General features: G+C 39.8%; 2 protein-coding genes across 2 annotated transcripts; both read right to left on the bottom strand.

The window, feature by feature from the left end:
• Positions 1–105: 105 nt before the first annotated feature.
• On the bottom strand, positions 106–5,210 carry pdia3 (protein disulfide isomerase family A, member 3). Its single transcript, XM_053505135.1, has 13 exons — positions 4,934–5,210; positions 3,915–3,993; positions 3,606–3,723; positions 2,954–3,061; positions 2,719–2,848; positions 2,448–2,564; positions 2,229–2,354; positions 1,823–2,005; positions 1,525–1,633; positions 1,312–1,440; positions 890–969; positions 723–780; positions 106–629 (listed from the first exon to the last, which is right to left on the bottom strand). The coding sequence occupies exons 1-13, from the start codon at positions 5,068–5,070 to the stop codon at positions 513–515; spliced, it is 1,491 nt and encodes a 496-aa protein (XP_053361110.1). The 5' UTR covers positions 5,071–5,210; the 3' UTR covers positions 106–512.
• A 5,869-nt stretch (positions 5,211–11,079) lies between these two features.
• ckmt1 (creatine kinase, mitochondrial 1) lies at positions 11,080–21,468 on the bottom strand. The gene is made up of 10 exons (XM_053505136.1): positions 21,367–21,468; positions 19,683–19,861; positions 18,029–18,227; positions 16,419–16,514; positions 15,976–16,197; positions 15,663–15,748; positions 14,957–15,080; positions 13,112–13,246; positions 11,600–11,725; positions 11,080–11,506 (listed from the first exon to the last, which is right to left on the bottom strand). The coding sequence occupies exons 2-10, from the start codon at positions 19,829–19,831 to the stop codon at positions 11,393–11,395; spliced, it is 1,251 nt and encodes a 416-aa protein (XP_053361111.1). The 5' UTR covers positions 19,832–19,861; positions 21,367–21,468; the 3' UTR covers positions 11,080–11,392.
• Between the last annotated feature and the right edge of the window lie 123 nt (positions 21,469–21,591).

A 21,591-nucleotide genomic window follows, 5' to 3' on the forward strand; every position in this document is an offset into this window, starting at 1 on the left:
TTTAAATTTGGTGACAATCCTTAACTGTCTCTTAAGCATTAAATAAATAATAGCTTCCAAAACATACCAAATTAATATCACTAAATGCAAAACAAAATACAGCTCTGGGTTTAGTAGGCCTTTATTTCACAATCTCCCCAAATGTACAAAAACAAGGTATGGTACAAAAAAAAAAAAAAAAAAGGGAAAAGTCCTAATTATTTGTCAAACCCCCTCCCCTTTTCCATGAGAAAAAAATGTGACTGGACTTGGTCTCAAAACCAAAGTGCATCTGTTGGAGTTACAGTGTGGGAAAAGTTAATTGATCTCAATTTGACCACACTGTACCCATTTAACTTTTTTTTTTTTAATCACACAAAAGGCCTGGTCACGACAACTTTCCACAGCGTCCCCAGAGCAGCTGGCCCAAGAGAGAGCCGACAATAAGTCAGAGCATTCGGTTGTTCACTAAAATAGGAATATAATTTAGCTCCTCTACGTGATTCCTCTCAGGTGCTTTGCCATTTGATGACTTATAACTCAGACTTCTTCTTCTTTGTCTTCTTCTTCTCTTCATCCTCCTTAAGCACCAGTGGATTAGATGCTTGCTTCTTCAGATATGTAATGAAGTCGCTAACTTCACGACCTCCCTGAAAACAAATACATCAAACCTGATTAGCTTAAAAATTACCCAAATGATCGCCTATAAATTTATTCTTGCCTGTAAATACAACAACACAAACCTCATATCGCTTTGGACTCTGTTTCTCCCCAGCTGGTGAGAAATAGATAGTGGGAAATCTGGAAAAGAAAAGCACATCAGGAAAAGTCAAAAGCATGGAATGGAGTTTAATGTTTCAATGCTACATGGGACTTGGACTAAGTAATCCACTACCGCACTAGTACATACCCTCTGACTTCATATGGGGAGGGTACATCGTTGGCTGTGGCATCCATCTTGGCAATAACAATGTTGGGATCGTTGGAAAGCTGAAAAATTATTACAGAAGGTGGTATGAATCAAGTCTTGACATTCAGGCCTATGTTCAGGCAAAATTACACTGCTGCATCAGACACATTCTTAGAAAAGAAGTAATGATCGATTTACCTCCTGTACAGGTTATGTAATTATTTCTGTATTAAAACACTTATAGTTAACTATGTATTATTACATGATTGGCTACCATTTTTTTTTTGCCAAGTTAGGAAAATGAGCCCAAGCAGAACACTGAAGCTTTTACTTAGTCCATGCATCAGCACATGTCCATGTATCACACTAGCCTGACTATTCCCTTCAGAGTGAGCCGAATGAGAAGCTTAGCAAACACTTACCTTTTCTCCAAGTTCCTTGTATTTAGGTTCAAGACTCTTGCAGTGGCCACACCAGGGTGCATAAAACTCAATGAGAACATCCTTGCTCTCATCATTTACAAGGGAATCAAAGTTCTCAGCCACAACAACCTAAAAACAATGATCCAGGTTAATGCAGAAGTGAGAAAAGGGAAACAATTCAATAAAGCTAGAAATGTAATAACATGCACACACCTTGACTGGGCCATCGTTGCTCTCAGGAATAGGCTCAGATTTCAGGTACCGCTTCAGATTTCCATCAAAGTAATCTTGAAGGAATTTCTCCAAAGCTTTCCCATCACGGCTGCATTAAACATTTGCAATGCCTGATTAATATATTGGCTTACTTTGTGTAGCAAAAAAAGATCAGTAAGATCTTTTCACAAAGTTTTAAAGGGGAAGGAGGGGGAAAGCCATTGTGACTAGAGAAATTGTTACAATAAAGTGAAACTAACTGATTAAAATATTAGATGAAGAATTAAGCATTACTTACGTAAATTCCTCCTGCATGACATATTTATCACCACCGGCAGTTCGGATGCCAACGACAGGCAGCTCTCCACTGCTGGCGTCCAGACCAAGCTCAGACACATCATGGCTGAAGAGATGTTTATTGGCCACTGCAAAGCTCAGCTTCTTTCCCTGATCCAGGAAACTCTTGGCCACCTTCATGACTCTGCACACAGAGCAAATGTCTGACCTCGCTAGCCACAGTGACAAGCACAGAAGCAACCTGCTGCATGTTCTGCCATGTTTGTCTTTACTGTATAACAGTAGCTAAACAATATAGACCATCGTAGGATCCTGCACCAATAGCTAAACATGCATTTTATTAAGATTTAGTAATGTCTCCTCCTTATGATCACACATGGGATATCAAAGTGCAAATGAAGGTCTACCTGTTCCTCCAGTAGTTGGAACCTTTGGGGTTTTTCTCATAGTCTACATCATAATAGGCCACCAACAGGTCTTTGCCTTTCAGCTGATCTTTGTTGTCATCGGTCATGTGAGGGCAAATTCCAAAACTGTCCCACAAAAATAAGTTAGTTTAACAAAAAATCTGCTGGTATTCAAAATAAACCGTTATCCAAATAAATTTGAAAAAAAATGCTACTTACATGTTCTCTTGAATGAACTTCTTGAGTTTGGCGTTAGTGAATTTGTCCTCAGCAAACTGAACAGTGCTGTCTTCGAATTTGTTAGCAAGGCGTGGAGACCGGAACAGGATGACACCCCTAAAAGGACAGAAGGGGGAGGAGCGTGAGACAACCACAGACTGATCAGGAAACAAAGGCAGCAAAAACTAAAGTTGTTGATAAAAACCTAACGTGCCTTAGCAAAAAGCAAAAGTGAAAGCAAACTGCAGCAAGAAAAACAAGGCCAACTTACTCCCCCTCAATGTTGTGCTTTTCCAGAAGTGCGTCCACATTTGTGTGAGCAAAGCGGTACGATTCCCTTAAAGCATTGGCTGACTTCAGGAACTCGCTCTGTGCAGCGCTTCCAGCATCAGCAAAGAATCCTGAAAACATGACAATCTTTAAGTGCTATTTCTGGTAAACTTCCTAGTCTACAAAATTACGAACACAAAGAGGATTTTAAAATATATATACATATATTTGCTCACCAACAACGCTGGCATCACGGTCTCCAATGAATTTTGTAAATTCCTCTTCAGATTTAAGCTCTACTGAGGCTGGACCTGCCTGCTTTTTAAGGTGGCTGACAATCCCATCTAAAAAAGAAATCAAGAAATGGCAAACAAGAACTTTAAATCAGAATTAAGGTCCCATGGCTCAACATGGCAGGGCTGTTTGTCCAGCCCTTGTCTCTTAACCACAAATACATCCAGGGGGAGTGGCTTCATATCTAGCAAGACAACGTTTTTCAGGATAAGGACCAGGATGTAGACGTAACAACATGTGACAACTTCTCATCCAGTAAACTAAGTACAAATAAGGAACGATAGGTTTAAAATATTTAAAAGGAAAGTTACTGTTTTTTTTTTTACCTTTTAACTTGAACATTTTCCCCTTATTCAGGGCTGCTACACTGGATAATTTTATCTGCAAGTTATTGGCTCAAGTTTTACGCAGGATGCGGTTCCTGCCGTTTCACTATGTTTGGGAATGGCACCCAGGATGCCCTGTATCTCAGTGGCTAGACATTTTAAATGCTGCTTGCCTAAGGGTCCAAGAGTGGCCCCAATAGCTACTGCTATAGAACGTCAGAAACATGTAAGCAAGACCAGTAAAAATATTCAAATAAACAAGTCATACCTGCAGTTCTTGGCCCATCATAGGCCCCAGCCTCCTCTCCACCTCTAAAAATCTTCAGGGTTGGGTAGCCACTCACGCCATACTTACTGCACACGTTGGAGTTGGCTGTACAATCCACCTAATCAACGAGAGATAAAACAATACCAAGCTGATGTTACGCTTTCATGATCACAGCTTAAAGAAATATAGCAGCAGTCACACTAGAATTCTGAATCAGGCTAAAATCTCATTCAGATAGGATAAATCGGGGTTAATGCCACTAATTTAATGGATGCATAAGTTTGACAGCGCTTGGTGAATAAGCTTTACCTTGGCAATTGGGACAATGCCTTTCAGGCGAGTAGCAGCAGCCTCATACTCTGGGGCAAGTTTCTTACAGTGACCACACCTACAGGGGGGAAAAGACACATGGGAGTTAAACTTAGACTGTACATAGTCCAATCATGGACTTCAGCAGAACTGCATGAAGCTCTTCAAACACGGCAGAAGTCAAGACTTAGTTGTATATATTGTGTGACAAAGTGATGATGAAGACAGTCAATTCTCTTCCCAACTCATCGATAAGTTCTTCCGTCGTAAAGCTGCCTGCACTACGTGAACCAATCAGAGGCGGCCAACGAAACTTCACTGACCAATCACAACGTTACACAATGAGGACGCCACGCCTCCAAACAGCCTTAGCTATCTTCCATGAAACAGCAATAAATTACACATTTATCCATCTACACTTATTGTAGTTTTTCTTTTTTTTCTTAAGCCATTTAAAAAAATGGTCATTTACATCAGTTGTCAGCATATAAGATTTTAAACGAGCAAACATGAAGTTAATCTGAAATGGGCTAACAGTTAGCCCATTGCTAACAGGAAGTACAGTGAGCTAGTTATGCTAGGTTGAACAAAGTGGGCTAGTTCGTGATTGAGAAGCTCATTTGTTATAATTAGGTGCAGATTTAAGTTATAATTATATTCTGTTAAAAATGACCAACCTTTAAGTAAGGCTTAAAATAGCGAGATGGCTATAAATTATAACAACTGGTTAACAAATGCTAAGCTAGTTAACGCTAAAAACTGAAGAAGCTAAGATAGTTTTTAAAAAAATGAAGCGTCTCCGGACTGAAACTGAAACTAAAGTTATCAAAGAAAACGTTAACGATTACTGTAAAGTAGGCCTTAATTTGAACTACGACACGCATAACACGAGCGATATATTAACCTGACCTAAGATGTGCAAGGAATTCATTTGTTAAAGCTGCAAATGACCGCATTTTAATAACATGCAAATGCTTGGATTTTTTTTAGAAACCCATGCAAAGTCTTCAGGAGCTTACCAGGGTGCGAAAAATTCAACCAGGATCATGTCATGGTCTCCGATTCTGCTCTCAAAATCATCATCTGTAAACTCGAGCACATCACTGGCGCGCGCCACTGCGGCCACAAACGCAAACAGTAATAACGGCAACATCATGGAGGGAGAAAAGCGTCTTCTGCACGTCCGCCTTAGTCACGGGGAGACTGCTGGTTTTATTAGGATTTGAGCTGGATGAAGCTCGGTGAAGTAGATGAACTAGGAGAGAGAAAGGAACGCACAAACCCCGGAGCTCCTCAAAGTAACCAGAGTGTGGCACGTCACCATTGGACTGTCCTCCACGTGACACCGTCCCAATCAGCCAATCAGGTACGCGCATACAAGCAGTTCCTTGATAAAGTATCCCTCCTTCTGTAAACAGTATAAGCGCAGGTTTCCTCTTCCAGCCCTGATCCTGGAGCAGCTCATGTCCCTGCACATCCTATTGCTTTCACTGCTCTAACACACCTGATTCAACTTAATCAGCTCATCAACAGCATTGTCTCTGCTGACTTGGGTCTGTTACTCACTCAGGACATGTTCACACGTGGCCGGGTAGTAATAATTCTGTCCATACAACCTACGTTTTAAATATATATCTTTGTCCACATGAAAACGCAATACATCCTGTTAAGTGCTGTCAGGAGCATCTCTAATCAACAGTGGGGGCCAATCAGAAGCCTAGACAAAACATCTACATTACCTTTGTAGAGGTCCTCATGTAAGCATGTTAAACGTTTAGTACGTGAGAACTTCATGGAATGGGTTTCCATGGCACCAACGTTAACACAGTCCCTAGTTTACTGTATGTAAGTCCACCATTGCACAAAATATCCTCATAAGCAAAGCTGACATCAAATCAAGGAGACTAGCACACAGACAATTACATCATCGACACTAGGTGACGTCACAATAAACCAAAATCTCAATTTCTTTTGTCCACACAACACCACTGAAAACTAAGTTTGGGAAAATCTTCACTTTGGACAGAGTTTTTCAAAACCTCACGGCCTCATATACACTATATTGCCAAAAGTATTCACTCACCCATACAAATAATTGAATTAAGGTGTATAAAATGAAGCACCTAGGCATGCAGAACACTTCTACAAACATTTGTGAAAGAATGGGTCGCTCTCAGGAGCTCAGTGAATTCCAGCATGGTACCCTGATACGATGCCACCTGTGCAATAAGTCCGGTCGTTAAATTTCCTTACTACTAAATATTCCACATTTAATAGTATAATAACAAACTGAAAATGATTGGGAACGAGAGCAACTCAGCCATGAAGTGGTATGCCACGTAAAATCACAGGGCAGGGTGAGTGGATGCTGAGATACATAATGCACAGAGGTCACCAACTTTCTGCAGAGTCAATAGCTACAGACCTCCAAACATCATGACACCTTTAGATTAGCTGACGAAGCGGCTGCATCCCAGCCTTACATTACCAAGTGCAATGCAAAGCATCAGATGCAGTGGTGTAAAGCATGCTGCCACTGGACTCTAGAGCAGTGGAGACGTGTTCTATAGAGTCACGAATCGTGTACTGTATTTAAACAGGATCACAGGAGGCCTAACCCTAATCTGCATGGTTTTGGACTGTGCGAGGAACTCCACCACACAGACTTGAGGCAGAAATCAAACCTGAACCCTGGAGGTGCAAGGTGACAGTCCTAACCATTAAGCGAACATGCTGCCTGTGGGTCTGTTAAAGTAGGGAAAAGACTAAAACATGAAGCACTAGGGTTGGACACAGGGGTTGTTGACCCTATTTTTTTGCACTCTCATGATCAAAGTACACATGCAAGTTAAAGAAAAATAAGCCAAGTATGGTACCAGTCAAAATTGGGATACACCTTTAATTCAAGTGAATGTTTTTGGTAAGTGATTCATGTTTCACATCCTCGAATAACACTGGAGATTTCTAAGCTATGAAATGACACATAGAATTATGGAATTAAGTAACAATACCAACAGTTAATCTTTTAAAAAATATTTTAGCCCGTTTAATCATAGTGCTTGATTGGTTTTGCAAATGAACTCGACAGTACTGTTCTTGCAAGGAATGCCAGGAAAGTCGAACATGTATGGGTCTCGTTCAGGAAGTATATGCAGGAGAGGCTCGATATGGTGGCACAACTCCAAGAACTAAGAAGAGCAGAAAGCAATGTTAATTGTCTTCCAAAACAGGGGAATCACTGATTAGGAAGGAAGCGTTTAATGTTCTCCATGAGAAAGACTGGACTAAGCAGTTGTCTCTACAGGACAGGGAAGCTGAGGAGAGTGAGATCTATATGTGGCAGTAATGCAACCTACAGATCTAGATTTTTGTGATAATTTGGGTATGTCAAAGCAATGATGCCAACCCTATGTGGACTTCAAAAAGGATGACAACCTCTAATTAATACACACACTAACATTTTACATATGCTGTATCTGCATCACACTGTACATAACTGCAGAATGGATATTGTTTATTTCACGCTCCCCGGTGTTTAGAATAATTTATAATCACATTTTCCAGTGTCACCCAAATGAGGATGGTTTCCCTTTTGAGTCTGGTTGCTCTCAAGGTTTCTTTCTTATACCATTTAAGGGAGATTTTTCTTGCCACAGTTGTCTCAGTCTTGCTCGCTAGGGATAATTTTGTCTAACATCAAGGACTTTGCACTATGTTTTTTTTTAATGTTCTGTAAAGCTGCTTTGAGACAATGTTCATTGTTAAAAGCACTTTATAAATACAATTGAATTTAATTGAATTTAATAGATGCTGATTGGTATTGAATGGGAAATGTGTTGAGAAGAGAGCGTGTGTGGAAGTACCAGATAAAGCAGATGAAGAGTTCAAGACAAGATCAGGGAAGAAAGCATTAGATGTTTTGTTTTTTTACGGAAGGCTGGTAAAAAAAAAAAAAAGGCACTAGGAGCCTGGGGAGATGAGTGAGGATGAGACCTACAATTGGCTGTAATGTAAGCATCCTACAGGATTCCAACCGCGAAGAATAATAATAAGGACAACAACAACGGCCGGTTATTATTTTAAGACATGAAGGTTAGCTGTTCTGGAATAGTTCTTGCAAGAACAGTATTGTCAAGTACATTTGCAAAACCCATCAAGCACCATGATAAAACAAAAAAAATAATTATTTTCATATGCGATGCACACTACTGATATTTGCAAGACCTAGCATACTGACTTTATGTACAGTACATTGCTGATCTGTGACATACTCCTATATTGCATTCTTTATTTAATATGTAAAGCTTTTTAACACTGTCACCTTGCACCTCCAGGGTCCGGGTTCGATTCTTGGCCAGGCTCGATTCCTGTCTCTGTGTGCATGGAGTTTGCATGTTCTCCCTGTGCTTGGTGGTTTTCTTCCGGGTACTCCGGTTTCCTCCCAAAGACCTGCAGATTAAACTAATTGGCATTCTCAAATTGGCCATAGTGTGTGAATGAGTGTGTGAGTGTGTGTATGTGTGTGCCCTGCGATGGATTGGCACCCTGTCTAGGGTGTATCCTGCCTCGTGCCCCAAGTCTCCTGTGATAGGCTCCAGGACCCTAAGTACAGAATAAAGTGGTATGGACGATGAGAGAGTGAGTGAGCTTTTGAATAAACATAACAGTGGCTTCATGCTTAGCATTGTGGCCTCACACCTCTGGGGTCAAGGATTCGATTCCCACCTCAGGTGTGTTTGCGTGGAGTTTGCGCGTTCTCCCTGTGCTTGGTAGAGTTTCTCTGTGTACTCCGGTTTCCTCCCAAGGTCCAAAGAGGTTAAGAGATTTGTGCGCAGTGTGTGTATGTGTGCATGTGCGTACCCCGCAACAGATGGGCAACATGTCAAGGATATATGCTGCCATGTGTCGTAAGCCTCCTGGGATTGGCTCCAGGGCCCCTGTAAACTTGTGTGCGGGACAAGCGGTATAGATGTTGAAGTTCTTGAAAGTTGTGTATTTCCTGTGCATAGTGTGTATAAACAAAATGTTGCGTATGTCTGTAACAATGGGGTTCACAGACTTGAGCAATCGAGTTCCTTGTGTGTGTAAACATACATGGCTAATAAACCTGATTCTGATTCTGATGAAGACCAAGCTAGCAATGAAAGACCCAAACTTACCTTTGGTGAAAGGAACACCTTTCATGTACCTTTATTAAAGCAATTAGAGCCTTTTTATTGTGGTTAAATTACCATTAATATAATAAAATCTATATATAATATAGCAATATTTTTAAACACACATCATGTGAGTACAGTCAGAGAACTCTAAACTGTACATGATGGACCTCAGGGGTCCCCAGATCCCATTCTGAGAGTAAAGGACAGACAGTTAACTTTCAAAGCCAAATTTTGTTTTAACATCACTATGAGAATTTATATTTATATATTATTTAATATGAAACATGTTTTACCTGAGCAGCAGCATGCAAAATGCCTTATGTAATGGCTTTTCCAACAAATTGACATCCAAAGCCTTTTGTGGCAGGTAATGCTTTCTTTTTTATTTATTTATTTTTTTTACCCCTATATTGTCTTTTTTTGCAATTATTACAGATCATTTGCTTTTAAGGAGGACAACAGCACCACCAGCTGCAACAATAAAAACACACAGTACAATGCAACTCCACAAGCTGTCACTAATGCCACAACAGCAGGTGGTGCTAAAGCTTTAAAAATCACCAAGGTTTCAGCATTTTTGTCCTAGCTGTTGGAGATAAGATTCATTCTTTGATTACTTTTGGCTTAAGAAAGGTGTAGTGAAAAGATGAATGACTGCCAGATCTGGATCTTATTGAGTTTTTTTTAATCACATGGCAGTTCTGCTAAATGTTACTAATGGGAAGTACATTCATTCAACTTTTGGTCAAACAGCCACACAGAACACATTATGATCTTTTCCATGATCTGTAATAATCATGTAAAGAATATATGTAATATAGTATTAGTTAATTTTCATATAATCCTAATGACAATCCTAATTCATTATTAATGAATATATATAGTTTTCACTTCTACCTGGTTGCCATAGTCTCATAGCGCACCACTGGACATTTATAGAGACTCTCTAAGGTTGATGTGGTGTCTAAATTTCACTTTTATCTGACGTCAAACATTAATAGACTGCTCTATAAATTAAGTTTGGTTTGTTTTTACTCAACACTATTTGACAAAGGGATATTTGCTTATTTCCTTGCCTCCAACGGCCTTTTCCACTTCATTTGAATTGCCCAGATTTGTTACCCTTCCATCCGGCTTGATAGAAACCCAGGCCACATTTCATCATCTTACTGCATCTGTCCTTTTACCTGTATACATCATTGTCTATGGCAGTAGTCATGAAGGACCCTCTCTTCTGCACATATTCGTGTTTTTCCCTGCTTAACCACACCGCTTGTATTCAGAGAAGACTATTTATTAGCTTATTTGTTAAAGCATGTGTGTTGGAAGCTGACGAAACACCAAAAAATGTGCAGCGCAGGGTGTGTCCAGGACCAGAATTAGGAACCACTTGCCAATGAGGATGACGTCATTATTTATATTAATGCCTGGCATTGGTACACTCAGCATTTAAGGGCTGTGCTGAGATTATAATGGCAGGGATTAGTGCAAATTCCCCAACTGAACACACAGCGCCACTATTACTATTACTACAGAAATTCATGAGATTATTTCTTGTTTTAAGCTCGTACTAAGAATGACATTAAATAACAGTTTTTTTATTTAGGGATACATTCTAGTTACCATCCTGAATCCCACAGTGCCTTGGCCCATTAGCCTTGGAAAAAAAATTGTAACTGAAACTACCCTGAGAGAAAATACTTCTTTAAAAAGGAAAGTGAGCCTGTGAGGCCTATTCAGTGTCACCTTGGTAATAAAGTCAGTGTGCACACAGGTTACTGAGATCTCAGGGGAGCTGTAACACAATGGAGATAGATAAAGGCTGTCTTTGGTCACATGACAGCAAAAGAACTTTATCCTGTGCTAATTAGAGTGTTCAGCACCAGCATGTGCCTGAAATAGGCTCACAGACCTTAGAGTTTTACCTTCATTTTATCTTTCAAACTCTGCCAATACACATACCCTGATATCACAGCTCACACAAGAAAGTACTCGAGACAACAATGTTAATCTGTCAGTAAAGCGCTTTATATAATTTAGTGGTTCCTTTTTGCAAAAACATTCACATGATTCTCTGTTGCTTATTTGAACAATTCTCAAAGGTTATAATACTCTTATTGCAGCACAATGAATAAATGAGACATGTGGTACGTGTCAGAATAGTAAGGCCACATCAACACAATCATGGCGGACAGTACATTCACTCCTGTTGTTACAGAGGAGTGGAGCTGTGAAGACACAACGCACAAAAAGCATGCTGTTTGGAATGGAGTTTAGAGTACCATAAATAAAGAGAATTGAGGGGATGAGGTTTAGTGTCTACTTCTTCTGGCGAATAGGGTCAGGGATCTTAATATCTTGGCCTTTTTCTAGCTTCTTCTCACACTCGATCAGGTAGTTCACTCCGTCGATGACCGTCTGGACCAGCTGGACCTAAGCACACACACATGCATGTATATATTTTACTGTCTGTTCTGTGTGGTAATAAACTGATAAGAAATTATCAGGACTATATACATGACTAACCTCTGACTGGCCAAGTCTGTCCAGGTTAGAAATGTCAAAGGTGCCCCCTACAGCCGCCGTGTCCACTCCTCCAGTGCCTCTTTTCTGCAGACGCAAGTTATCAAGGATCTTGGGGAAGCGAGAGTCCTGTGCAGACAGAAAGACAGCATTTAAAAAAATACTGAGCATGGGCCTCCCAGTGGCGCAACATTAACAGCCTTTCATGCCAAGTTTGAAACCTGAAAAGGACATGGCCATTCATTACTGGGGAACAAAAACTAGTCTCTTTGAGTGGGATGGATAGAATTACTCTCTTCCCTTTCTATTGTAGGGACAGTAGACACCTGAGCATCTGTGAGCTCATGAATGTGAATGAGGTCTTTCCTCTAAGTGTATTATGCAGCCTTGTTACACAATGAGCAACAGTTCGAATCAAGAGGTAGAGGCTGGCTTCACGTCTCGGAGCAAGCTCGTTCTAGCCTCCAAGCTTCCTGCTTGGTAGTGCAATAGGAATTTAGAGAGGTGTGGAAAAACACTCCCCATCACCTCCTGCGTGTCATGTCATGCATCTCTCCTTTCACCTTGATTTTCACCACTATTTAATTTCTAGTTTTTCAGTTCAAAGCTTTATGTTTACTGTAGCTGTCATTTGTTTTCATGTATAGTCTTTATGGTTTGTCTTGTACCAACAATTCCAAGTTTTTTTTCATTACTTTATTTGTACCTTATACAGTAATCTTCTGTATCTACATTCACCTCCTTTATTAATCCTTGATATGTTGAGAGCTTACGAATTGGGTTGGAATGGACAAATTAAAGCACCAATAAATGAGCTCTTTAAGCAAGTATATTAGTTGATATATTAATAATGTTATATAATAATAAGCATAAGGGAGGCACGGTGGTCTAGCGGTTAGCACTGTCGCCTTGCACCTCCATGGGCTGGGTTTGGATTCCCGGCCAGGCTCAATTCCCGTCTCTGTGTGTGCATGAAGTTTGCATGTTCTCCCTGTGCTTAGTGGGTTTTCTCCGGGTTCTACGGTTTCCTCACACAGTCCAAAGACATGCAGGTTAGACTAATTAAGATTCAAGATTCAAATAAGATTTAAATAACTATTAATCACAGAGGGAAATTGCTTTTCAAGAAATTAATTAGCGTTCCCAAATTGCCCGTAGTGTGTGAATGTGTGCCGTGGGATGGATTGCCACCCTGTCCAGGTGTACCCCGCCTCGTGCCCGAGGTCGGCTGGGGTACGCGCCAGGTCACCCGCGACCCTGAATACAGGATAAAGCGGTATAGACGATGAGTGAGTGAATAATGAGCATATATAGAGATGATATGATCATGTTGTCGTTATAATCAAGTTATAATTAAATGATAATCATTAGGTGTAGGGCGCTTTTCTTGGTCATCTAAACCTATCTATGCATACATTACCTTGAATAAATTTCATCTTTCTGCAAATGGGTAATTGCACAGGTTCATATTGCAATTTCGATTTTTAGTGCAGCACTAATTAACTGGATAATCACCTTGCTGAGGCGAGGTAGTTTCACATGGACGCCAGCGCGTAGGCCTGTGCCCAGGTTAGAAGGGCAGGTGAGGATGTAACCCATACGCTCGTTCCACATGAACTCCCAGCCTTTTTCCTGAATCAGCCTTTCCACCTGAGCAAAGCAAACAGACATTCAGAAGCACGCAATCACCTGGTGGCTGAAGCCATTTGAAAATATTATCTGCATGTTACGCAGGTCCGTGCAAATGTGTGGTTCAAAACAAATTCTTTTCACATGCTCACATGTAACAATGTATTTTTTTAAAGCAGTTATTTATAATCAAAGGGGGTAAACGTTCAAAGGTACTTTACTTAACTAACAGTGCAATTACACATTAAAACAATGTCACATTAAATAGATTCTAATGAAATGTGAGAAAAAGTAAAGGACAGATCCATAAAAACAGTCGAAAGTGTTGCAGCAAAGTAACTGTACTTTGTTAGTTCCCAGAGGAGAAAGATTCTGGTTTAAACGCATTTATTTAACATGAAATAATGTGTGTTAACTTTGATGAAAGTGCCTTCTTCTTAAACACACACCATGGCCTCTTTACAGTTTAAAATGGGTTAATGAGTCACCTATAATAGGGTTCATAGATTTCTTTAAGGAAGGTTTATGAAATATTAGGTTCATTAGAGCAGGACACATTAGGTCTTCGTTTACTGTATTTATAGTCTGACTTGTTTTTGTGATGTTTGGATTCATTCAAGTCACCAGCCAAGTAACTAACAGAACTTATAGTAAATGGAATAACAGTGAGTCCTGTCTATGTTGCACAGTCACACTGGTCTTTTAAAGAATGGAAAAATCCCAGGTCTTGTTTTTCCAAAAACATTTTCCACTGTCAGCTAGCTTTTTCCCCAGTGTTAGTCACTGACAAGATTGCGTGTCTGCCTACCACAGTTCAAAAAGCATAAATATTTCAGCTACCATAGCCATTCCTGTCAGCCTCTCATCAACAAGGCGTTTCCACCCACTGAGCTGCAGCTCCCTGGGTGTGTTTTGTTGTTTGCATCATTTTGTGTAAACTCTAGAGGCTGTTGTGTGTGAACAATCCCATGACACCAGCAGTTTCTGGTATACTCACAGCAGCCCGTCTGGACCCAATGACTACGCAAGAGTCAAGGTCATGTTTTCATACGTTCTGATGTTTGATCTGAATATTAACGGAATCTTTTTGGCTGTAAATGTATGCTTGTTTAACACTCGCCTGACTGGAAGTCTATCACTGCCCCACTTTGTCTCAGTGAGTTGCTGATAGGAAGGTCGGCGGTTCGAGTCTCAGCTCCACCAGGTTGCCTTAAGCAAGGCCCTTAACCCTATCTGCTCCAGGACAGCCGTATAATGGCTGACCCTGCGCTCTGACCCTAGCCTACTAACAAGAAGCTGGGGTATGTGAAGGATAAAGAATTTCACTGTGCAGTAATGTATATGTGATGAATAAAGGCTGAACTTTACTTATCATTTCATAAATGTGGAGTTATACAGACATTCTAGGGGTCATTCTATTATAAGTTATAATGTTAGCAATCAAAGCAATATTGTGTATATGACAGCAATAACTATTAAAAGTATCACAGAACAGTTGAAAAGTCACAAAACAAAAACAGGTTCAGGGCATTAGACCACGAGTTTTGGGAGATGTGGTCTAATATGGACTGAACAATGAACTGGCAGAACATGTTGTCCTACTGCTTTTTATTCAGGAAAGGGTATTGCTTCACCCTGCCGTAAACACAGCAGAGCACATGCCCTAGATTGCTGTTGAATAAATAAAAGAGGCTTGTGTTAACATTAATGTGGCCAGACGAGTGAGCTCACCTCTTTTAGGCCCGTACAGAATCGCTCAAAGACTCTCTTCATATTCCCCCCTTTCTCCATTGAGATCACGCGAGTGTGGTCCTCCTCATTAATCCACACCAAGAATGTTTTCTCATTGTTATGCCTGTAAAAGAACCACACTTTTAAAACCTACTGTAAAAAAAAAAAAAAAAAAAACAGTTCATGTAAAGCTTCAACCTGATTGTGCTGTATAACTGGCTTATAAAATTTATTAAGAAGCCTTTTCTAGAAAATATGTGGAAAATGCAACATTTTTGACAAGGATTATTGAGAACATTGACCTTTAACCAGACTAGTAAGATGCTTATGCAAATGTGAGCTACAGGCAAAGCAGCACCCTAACTGAAAATGTTTTTGCCTTAATCGCTTTTAAAAATGACTCATATATCACTGTTGTACTAATCATCTCCTCTAAGGTCAAGATCTTAACTGAGCTAAATTATGAACTGCAGGACAAGCAGTTGAAAGCTATCTGCCCTGGGAGTCAGAAAGCCACACTCTGAAAGAAAATCAATCATGAAGGGTACTCAGGCAAGGACGTGCATGATCAATCTTGGATGAGTGTACTGCATCGTCGTACTATACTGTATCTGGACCCTGACACTCATCCTAATACTGTGCAGTATTAGCATCTAAAGCATAATTCCCTCCAGTCCTTCAGTCTCCGGCTAAGATGGAATCTTACCAGATGCCTCTGGCATCAGGCCAATCCCGTGCCATTCCTGCGCATGTCAGAAGGGGTGAAACTGGCTTGTCAAACAGAAAATGATCCTGCAGGGACAAACAGATGGAACACATACAAAATGTTAATTCTATGTAAGAGGTTGGAGATGGAGAAGTGATAGTGAGAAGTGAAATGTTCCTGTGGTGCACAAGTATAAATGTCATTTTAACCTTTGAAATAAAGAGATCAACAGCAGGTGTCACCTAATGATTTAGAAATGTTCTGGACACACAGTAATGTGATGATCATTTAGCTTTGTAGGACAGATACGCACATCGATGAGCTGCTGCTGTTCTTGGTCGGTCATCTCAGTCAGACTGTAATATTTGCCTGCCAGACTACCCTGAAGACCGGCAAGAGCGCTCACTACCACCCGCTCTACCTCCCTGCGCTCAGCACGCGTGCAGACAGGAGGCAAGCTCAGACCTCGAATACTGCGGCCTGTTCGCACTCGGGATGACAATACGTACTTCTCGTCAAAGATACCACCTCGTATCTAAGAGAAAGACATTAAATTAGAAAAAAAACATTACGTTAAAGAGGGCAGTGATGCAATGCATTAAATAGCAGAAGGTAATGTAGAGTTGCAATATAAAGAAAGAATTAGGTTCAGAGTTTTTTTGTACAAAATTCTGATAGTTATGGAATTATTTGAATAAATATGCAACTTTTAGCTTTTAACAGAAAATTACTATTTTATACTGGAGTGTTAAGTACCTTACTGGCTTCCAGATCAGTGGGATGTTTCATAGTGCGTGGGTCATAACCATTGTGTCTCTCTGTGATGACAGGGTCAAAAATGTCAGCAAATACCTGTCAGAAACAAAGATTGTTCAGCTTACAAGAACAACAGAAGAGGAAAACAACCCTCAGGCGCTGGAGCTATAAAACATGAAACAAAAACTGGAAAGAAGCATGCACACACACAATCTGTGCAAATATTTTAATTAATGCAAGCTTTCGGTCAGAGACCTTCTTCGAGACAGCCCTTCTTTTACTGGCTCAAAAAAGGCCTCTGACCGAAAGCTCCCATATATTAAAAAGATTTTTGCACAGATTGAGTGCATGGATGCTTTTTTTTAACCTACAGGAACAAGCATCATATTTTCTTCTTATTTTACAAATAACACTGTAAGTTTTCTTATAAACATATACCGTTTGCAGTATTTAAAAAATATTTTGTAAAACGTTTGCCTCAAATCTTAAATCATCTTTCACAGACAGTATAACAGAATAAAAACTGCATTGTACCACTACAGACAATTTTAATTATGAATGATTTAATCATATTTTCCAGTTTCCTTATCCATTTATTTGTAGGCGTTCTGCTTGTACTAACTTTATTTACTCCTAGTCACTTAGCTGCAGTGGAAGGTAATTATATATAGAAACGGATGAGGAAGTAAATGAGTTCCAAGGCAGGTTTTACAATGGTTCCATTGTATGCCCTAAAAAGGATGTGGGTCTACTATTGTGTATCCTACTTTACAATAGAGATGTAAAAGGATATGAATATGTTATGGCCTTGAACAGATAATTACAGAACAGAAAAGGATTAGGAAACCCTGGCTAAGCCTGTTTTGCTCGGTGGACACTGCAGTAAACAAAGCTGCTGCAGATATACAGCTTTTCCTATAGGAACGACTTGCATCCCATAAATAAAGTGCCACATTTAACCCTGGGTAACTGTCTTCATTTAATTGATTGATTTTTTTTTGGTGTAGATAAGACTGGGATCCTCGGGAAGCAAGTAAAAAAGCTGCATAAGCAGTCAAATATTCAGGGGAAGTTTGTGGGTATGAGTGAGTTGCCTAATTTAAATCACGTGTGTATGACTAAGTTGTCAGATATGCAGCTTTTAGGACTCAGAAAGGACATAAACTTAAGTATGAAGCTCTGTATAATGTATTTTTATTCATTTATTTATTCTTAGTAAATGCCTGGTCAGGGTTGAGTAATTAATTAGGATATTAGTTATTGTTTTTATTTATTTATTTATTATTGAATTTTGGTGAATCTCAGTGTTTTTGGGAACATGGTGATATGGTTCATATTTAGTTATAGGGAGGAAAAATCCTTCAGTTAAGGCCACACCAACTTAACCAAAGACAGATACAGATTTTCCATTCCTTTTTTAGACATAGTACTTTGGAATACTTCACAAAAACAAAGTAATTTTTTAATTCTGTGCAGCAGCCATAAACCATATTTTGCCAAGATTATTTCATGGCTATGGTAGTGATTTATGGTCAGACTGATGATATTCTGATCTCTTCATTACAGACTGTTGCTTGATGCCACATGTAGTGATCTGAACGGCCTCTAACCTCATAGGTCTCCTCGTCTCCAGCCACCATGCCCACAGTCTTGATGAAGGGATGCCCGGGGTTGTCCACGCCCGTCTGAATAGCCTGATCCAGCGTGAAGCCATTCGGAGTGGCTTTGTCACACAGCCGGGCATATATGGCAGGTGTCAGTTGGCTGGCCATGCAGTTGTTGTGTTTTCGTAAATCAGGGTATTCTGCACTGTTTAGGTAAAGAAACATTTTGTCATGTAGCATTTATAGAAAACATTATGTGGAAAAAAAGGCATGACTCAAATTTGGAAATTTACAAATGTGTTTTTTTTTTTTTCAGAGCTTTCAGTATTGGACTTTCAGGCATTGGTTTCTCAGTGGTAGGTTTCTCGCCATGCCAAGTTTAATTCCTGCTCAATGCTCAAACCCCAGCCATGCAGTGACGGTCCCAAGCCCGGAAAAAAATGGGAGGGTTGCATCAGGAAGAGCATCCGGCATAAAACCTGTGCCAAGTTGTGTGCGGATCGGATGGTCTGCTGGGGTGCCCTCTCACCAGGAGCATCCGAAAGACCGACAATTACAACGACAGTGTTGGATTTTCAAATATATTGCATTCGATTTGCTTTACCAAAGGGGTTTAGGGGGTGGCTCAGGGTTCTCGCAGTGACCTTGTATCTCCCAAAAACATGCCAGTAGCTCTATTAAGCACATGTTAAATTTACATATGTGGGTTTTGTGGTATTATCAAGTATTTTTCTCATGTGAATAATTTTTCCCACATGTGGTCAGATGTTGCTCACATGATGTCACATTGAATTTGTGAATTGAATTTACATGCTAGGGTGAAACATACCTTGCAGTGCACCTTTACATGTTTCCTCAATAGTACGCACACAATCACATGCACAGTACAAATATATATATGATAGATACATGGGGACAAAATAAAAGGATAAATGTAAGCTAGAACACTACAACGTCATGCAGTAGTGAGAAACACGTCCTGTGGGGATTAAAGCTTTATGCGCGGATTTAAGATTTAAATCACTGATCTCTAATCACCAAAATCGCCACATATACAGTACAGTATAGAGACGTAAAGCACACCGCCATTTTGCTCGTATGGTGCAGTATGCAGGAATTCATCCCCACTGGGGCATCTCCGCTCGGTCGCGCGCGCGCCAGGACCAGTCTTTCAACGAATCGATCTCAAAACGATTCCAACACATCGGTTTAGTCGATCCTGCGCAATTACAGTTCATGCACTTGTTAGATAGAGATCCTGGTTTGCTCGGTAGCCTGTAAACACCGCTGCTGCAGATACACAGCGTTTCCTATATGCACGACGTGCATCCCATAAATCACGTGCCACGTTTAAACCGAGTAGCCACCTTAATCTAGTTAACTGATTTTTAAAAATGCAGATAACCAAGTGGATGAGATGCATGAGATTTATTTAGGGTGGAAAAGCACAGAGGTTCGTGCATAGCGTGTATGGACTGGTGACGTTGCTTATGACAAGGGGATCGTCCCAAACCATATACCATCTGTTACACTAATACCCAACATACATTCTGCACTACTCAATCAACACAGGACAATGCACCAATATAAATGACAATCTCTTTGCACTCTAAGACACATCCATTCTTATAGATATTATATATTTTAAAAAAAAACTTACCTGGCCGGGTATTGTCTTCGGCCGATCGCTCCTGCGCTCACATGCTCCCTGTTCAGATAAAATCCTACACTGAGAGATCCAGCGCCGACCAGAGATAGCAAACCCACGTTCCTTTTGGAGGATAAAAGCCTTGCGAAGCTGCTTGCCATGATGATCCTGTGGCCTGTTTAAACTTAAGCCTTTTGGAGGAAGAAGAGGAGGAGGATGAAACGCAGTGAGTGAGATGAGGATGCGGGAGAATGCAGAGCTCTACCCTAAAAGCAGTCATCAGCCTCCCGCCCCCTAGCGGAACATTTGCGACACAGCAGCTTGAGGACCGAAATCACACTACCCTGCGCGTGGACATGGGCTTGACCGCGCGCGCGCGTGCCTGTCTTTTGTTGTTCTCAAATTACACTTCGTTCCTTCGCATATATATAGTTAGTGTTACACTATGCAGTTCGACTAAAATATTAATTAAAACTGCAAGTCTTACTAATAAATATTCTCACTAGTGAACACATGAGAAAGATGGGCCTGTTAGTTGCCGCGAACGCGCATGCGCAGTGTGGTCAGCGCTAGGAGTTTTATACTGTAGTAGTTTGACTCGTATTCTACTATTTGTCGATCCATTTGTCTATTTGTTTGTGCACAATTGGTTTTCACACACATGCAACTTGATCCAAAAGTAAGTAATCAACCAAGAAAAATGTCAGCAATTCCAAATTTCCTTTTGAAATAACAAATGAACAAGTTAGCATCATGCAAACTGACCCATGGCAATAAAATAGTCTAGCAGAAGTCAAATTTAACCGTTTACACATGAACATTTATACAGTATACATATGGACCACAATAAATATTTTGAACACTTGAGGAATTCAGTGATTTAAATGACTCCTGTTTATGACAAATCACTAAAATGGCCATTTAGCTTTGTGACGTACATTCCTTCTGGAAAAATGATTCAGTTTATTATAAGCAAACTTGAATCTGCTGATGATCTATTATTAAACATTCTCTATGTTTGTAGAGATCTAATGCTTGATTAAACTGGTCAATAAATGACGTCTTAATAATGTAACATTAGTAGCATTGATTAGTGAGTTATATTATGAGTTGAGAATGAGTTGAATTGTAATTTAGGATCAATTATCTATCTAGTGTTCTTTCTCATCAGTATTTACCAAGTAATTACCAATCCATATAAACCTTCCTTGATGAAGTACAGATTATTATATTTCTTAATATTTTTTAACGCATTCTTTAGAAGTAGTTAATAGACTGTAAGAAGCATTTTTTTTCTTCTTAATTGGTTTAAGCTTTTAAATAACCTTTATAGATATATTGATTTAAAATAAAGGTATGCATATGAATATGTACAATCTCGATTAGAACATTTTAAAAATCACATACAACTTTAATTTAAATAAAATTATTTGATTATCCAGCACATTATTCAAGTACCTGCAAAACAGTAACAGCCTATTTCTCTGTCATGTGCTAAGGTTTGGATCTATGAATCTAATACAGAGAAAATTGTTAGCTGTTTAACTGTAATGCAGGCACCGTCAAGGACAATCCTGAAGAAATAAAGAATAGCTAAGCTGAAATAAACAGAAGAATCAGCAACACAGACATATAGCAACTGACATTTTGGAACAATCCAGTAAATATTGCAATTTTGTAAAACCTGTTAACTTACTGCACGAGGAGGTATGATTTGATACAGGAAGAACCAGTGAAAAGGTGTGTTCAGGTGTACGTGTCCTCTATCACAGAGTACAGCGGCTCAGTAACATTAACCCTTAACATGCCAAACCAGTTTGGTTAGTAATAGCTGGCTTCATAAAACATCATCTGCTTAGTATCTAATATGCAAAATAGTATGACTCACATGAAGAAAAAATATGGATGGCTATGGATTTAG

This window comes from Clarias gariepinus, chromosome 10 (assembly GCF_024256425.1).
Source record: "Clarias gariepinus isolate MV-2021 ecotype Netherlands chromosome 10, CGAR_prim_01v2, whole genome shotgun sequence".
Lineage (NCBI taxonomy): Eukaryota > Metazoa > Chordata > Actinopteri > Siluriformes > Clariidae > Clarias > Clarias gariepinus.

Bases quoted from the DNA above. Each gene is read 5' to 3' on its own strand.
- pdia3 (XM_053505135.1), bottom strand. From the start codon at position 5,070: ATGATGTTGCCGTTATTACTGTTTGCGTTTGTGGCCGCAGTGGCGCGC. The intron at 2,006-2,228 runs GTAGACCTTCAT...CTCTGTGTGCAG, and splicing joins TCCAACTACTGGAGGAACAG to AGTCATGAAGGTGGCCAAGA. The intron at 1,441-1,524 runs GTGTGTGCATGT...CATTGTTTTTAG, and splicing joins GCAACGATGGCCCAGTCAAG to GTTGTTGTGGCTGAGAACTT.
- ckmt1 (XM_053505136.1), bottom strand. From the start codon at position 19,831: ATGGCAAGCAGCTTCGCAAGGCTTTTATCCTCCAAAAGGAACGTGGGT. The intron at 18,228-19,682 runs GTAAGTTTTTTT...TTACCTAAACAG, and splicing joins CGAAGACAATACCCGGCCAG to TGCAGAATACCCTGATTTAC. The intron at 11,507-11,599 runs GTTAGTCATGTA...GTGTGTGCTTAG, and splicing joins ACAGACTTGGCCAGTCAGAG to GTCCAGCTGGTCCAGACGGT.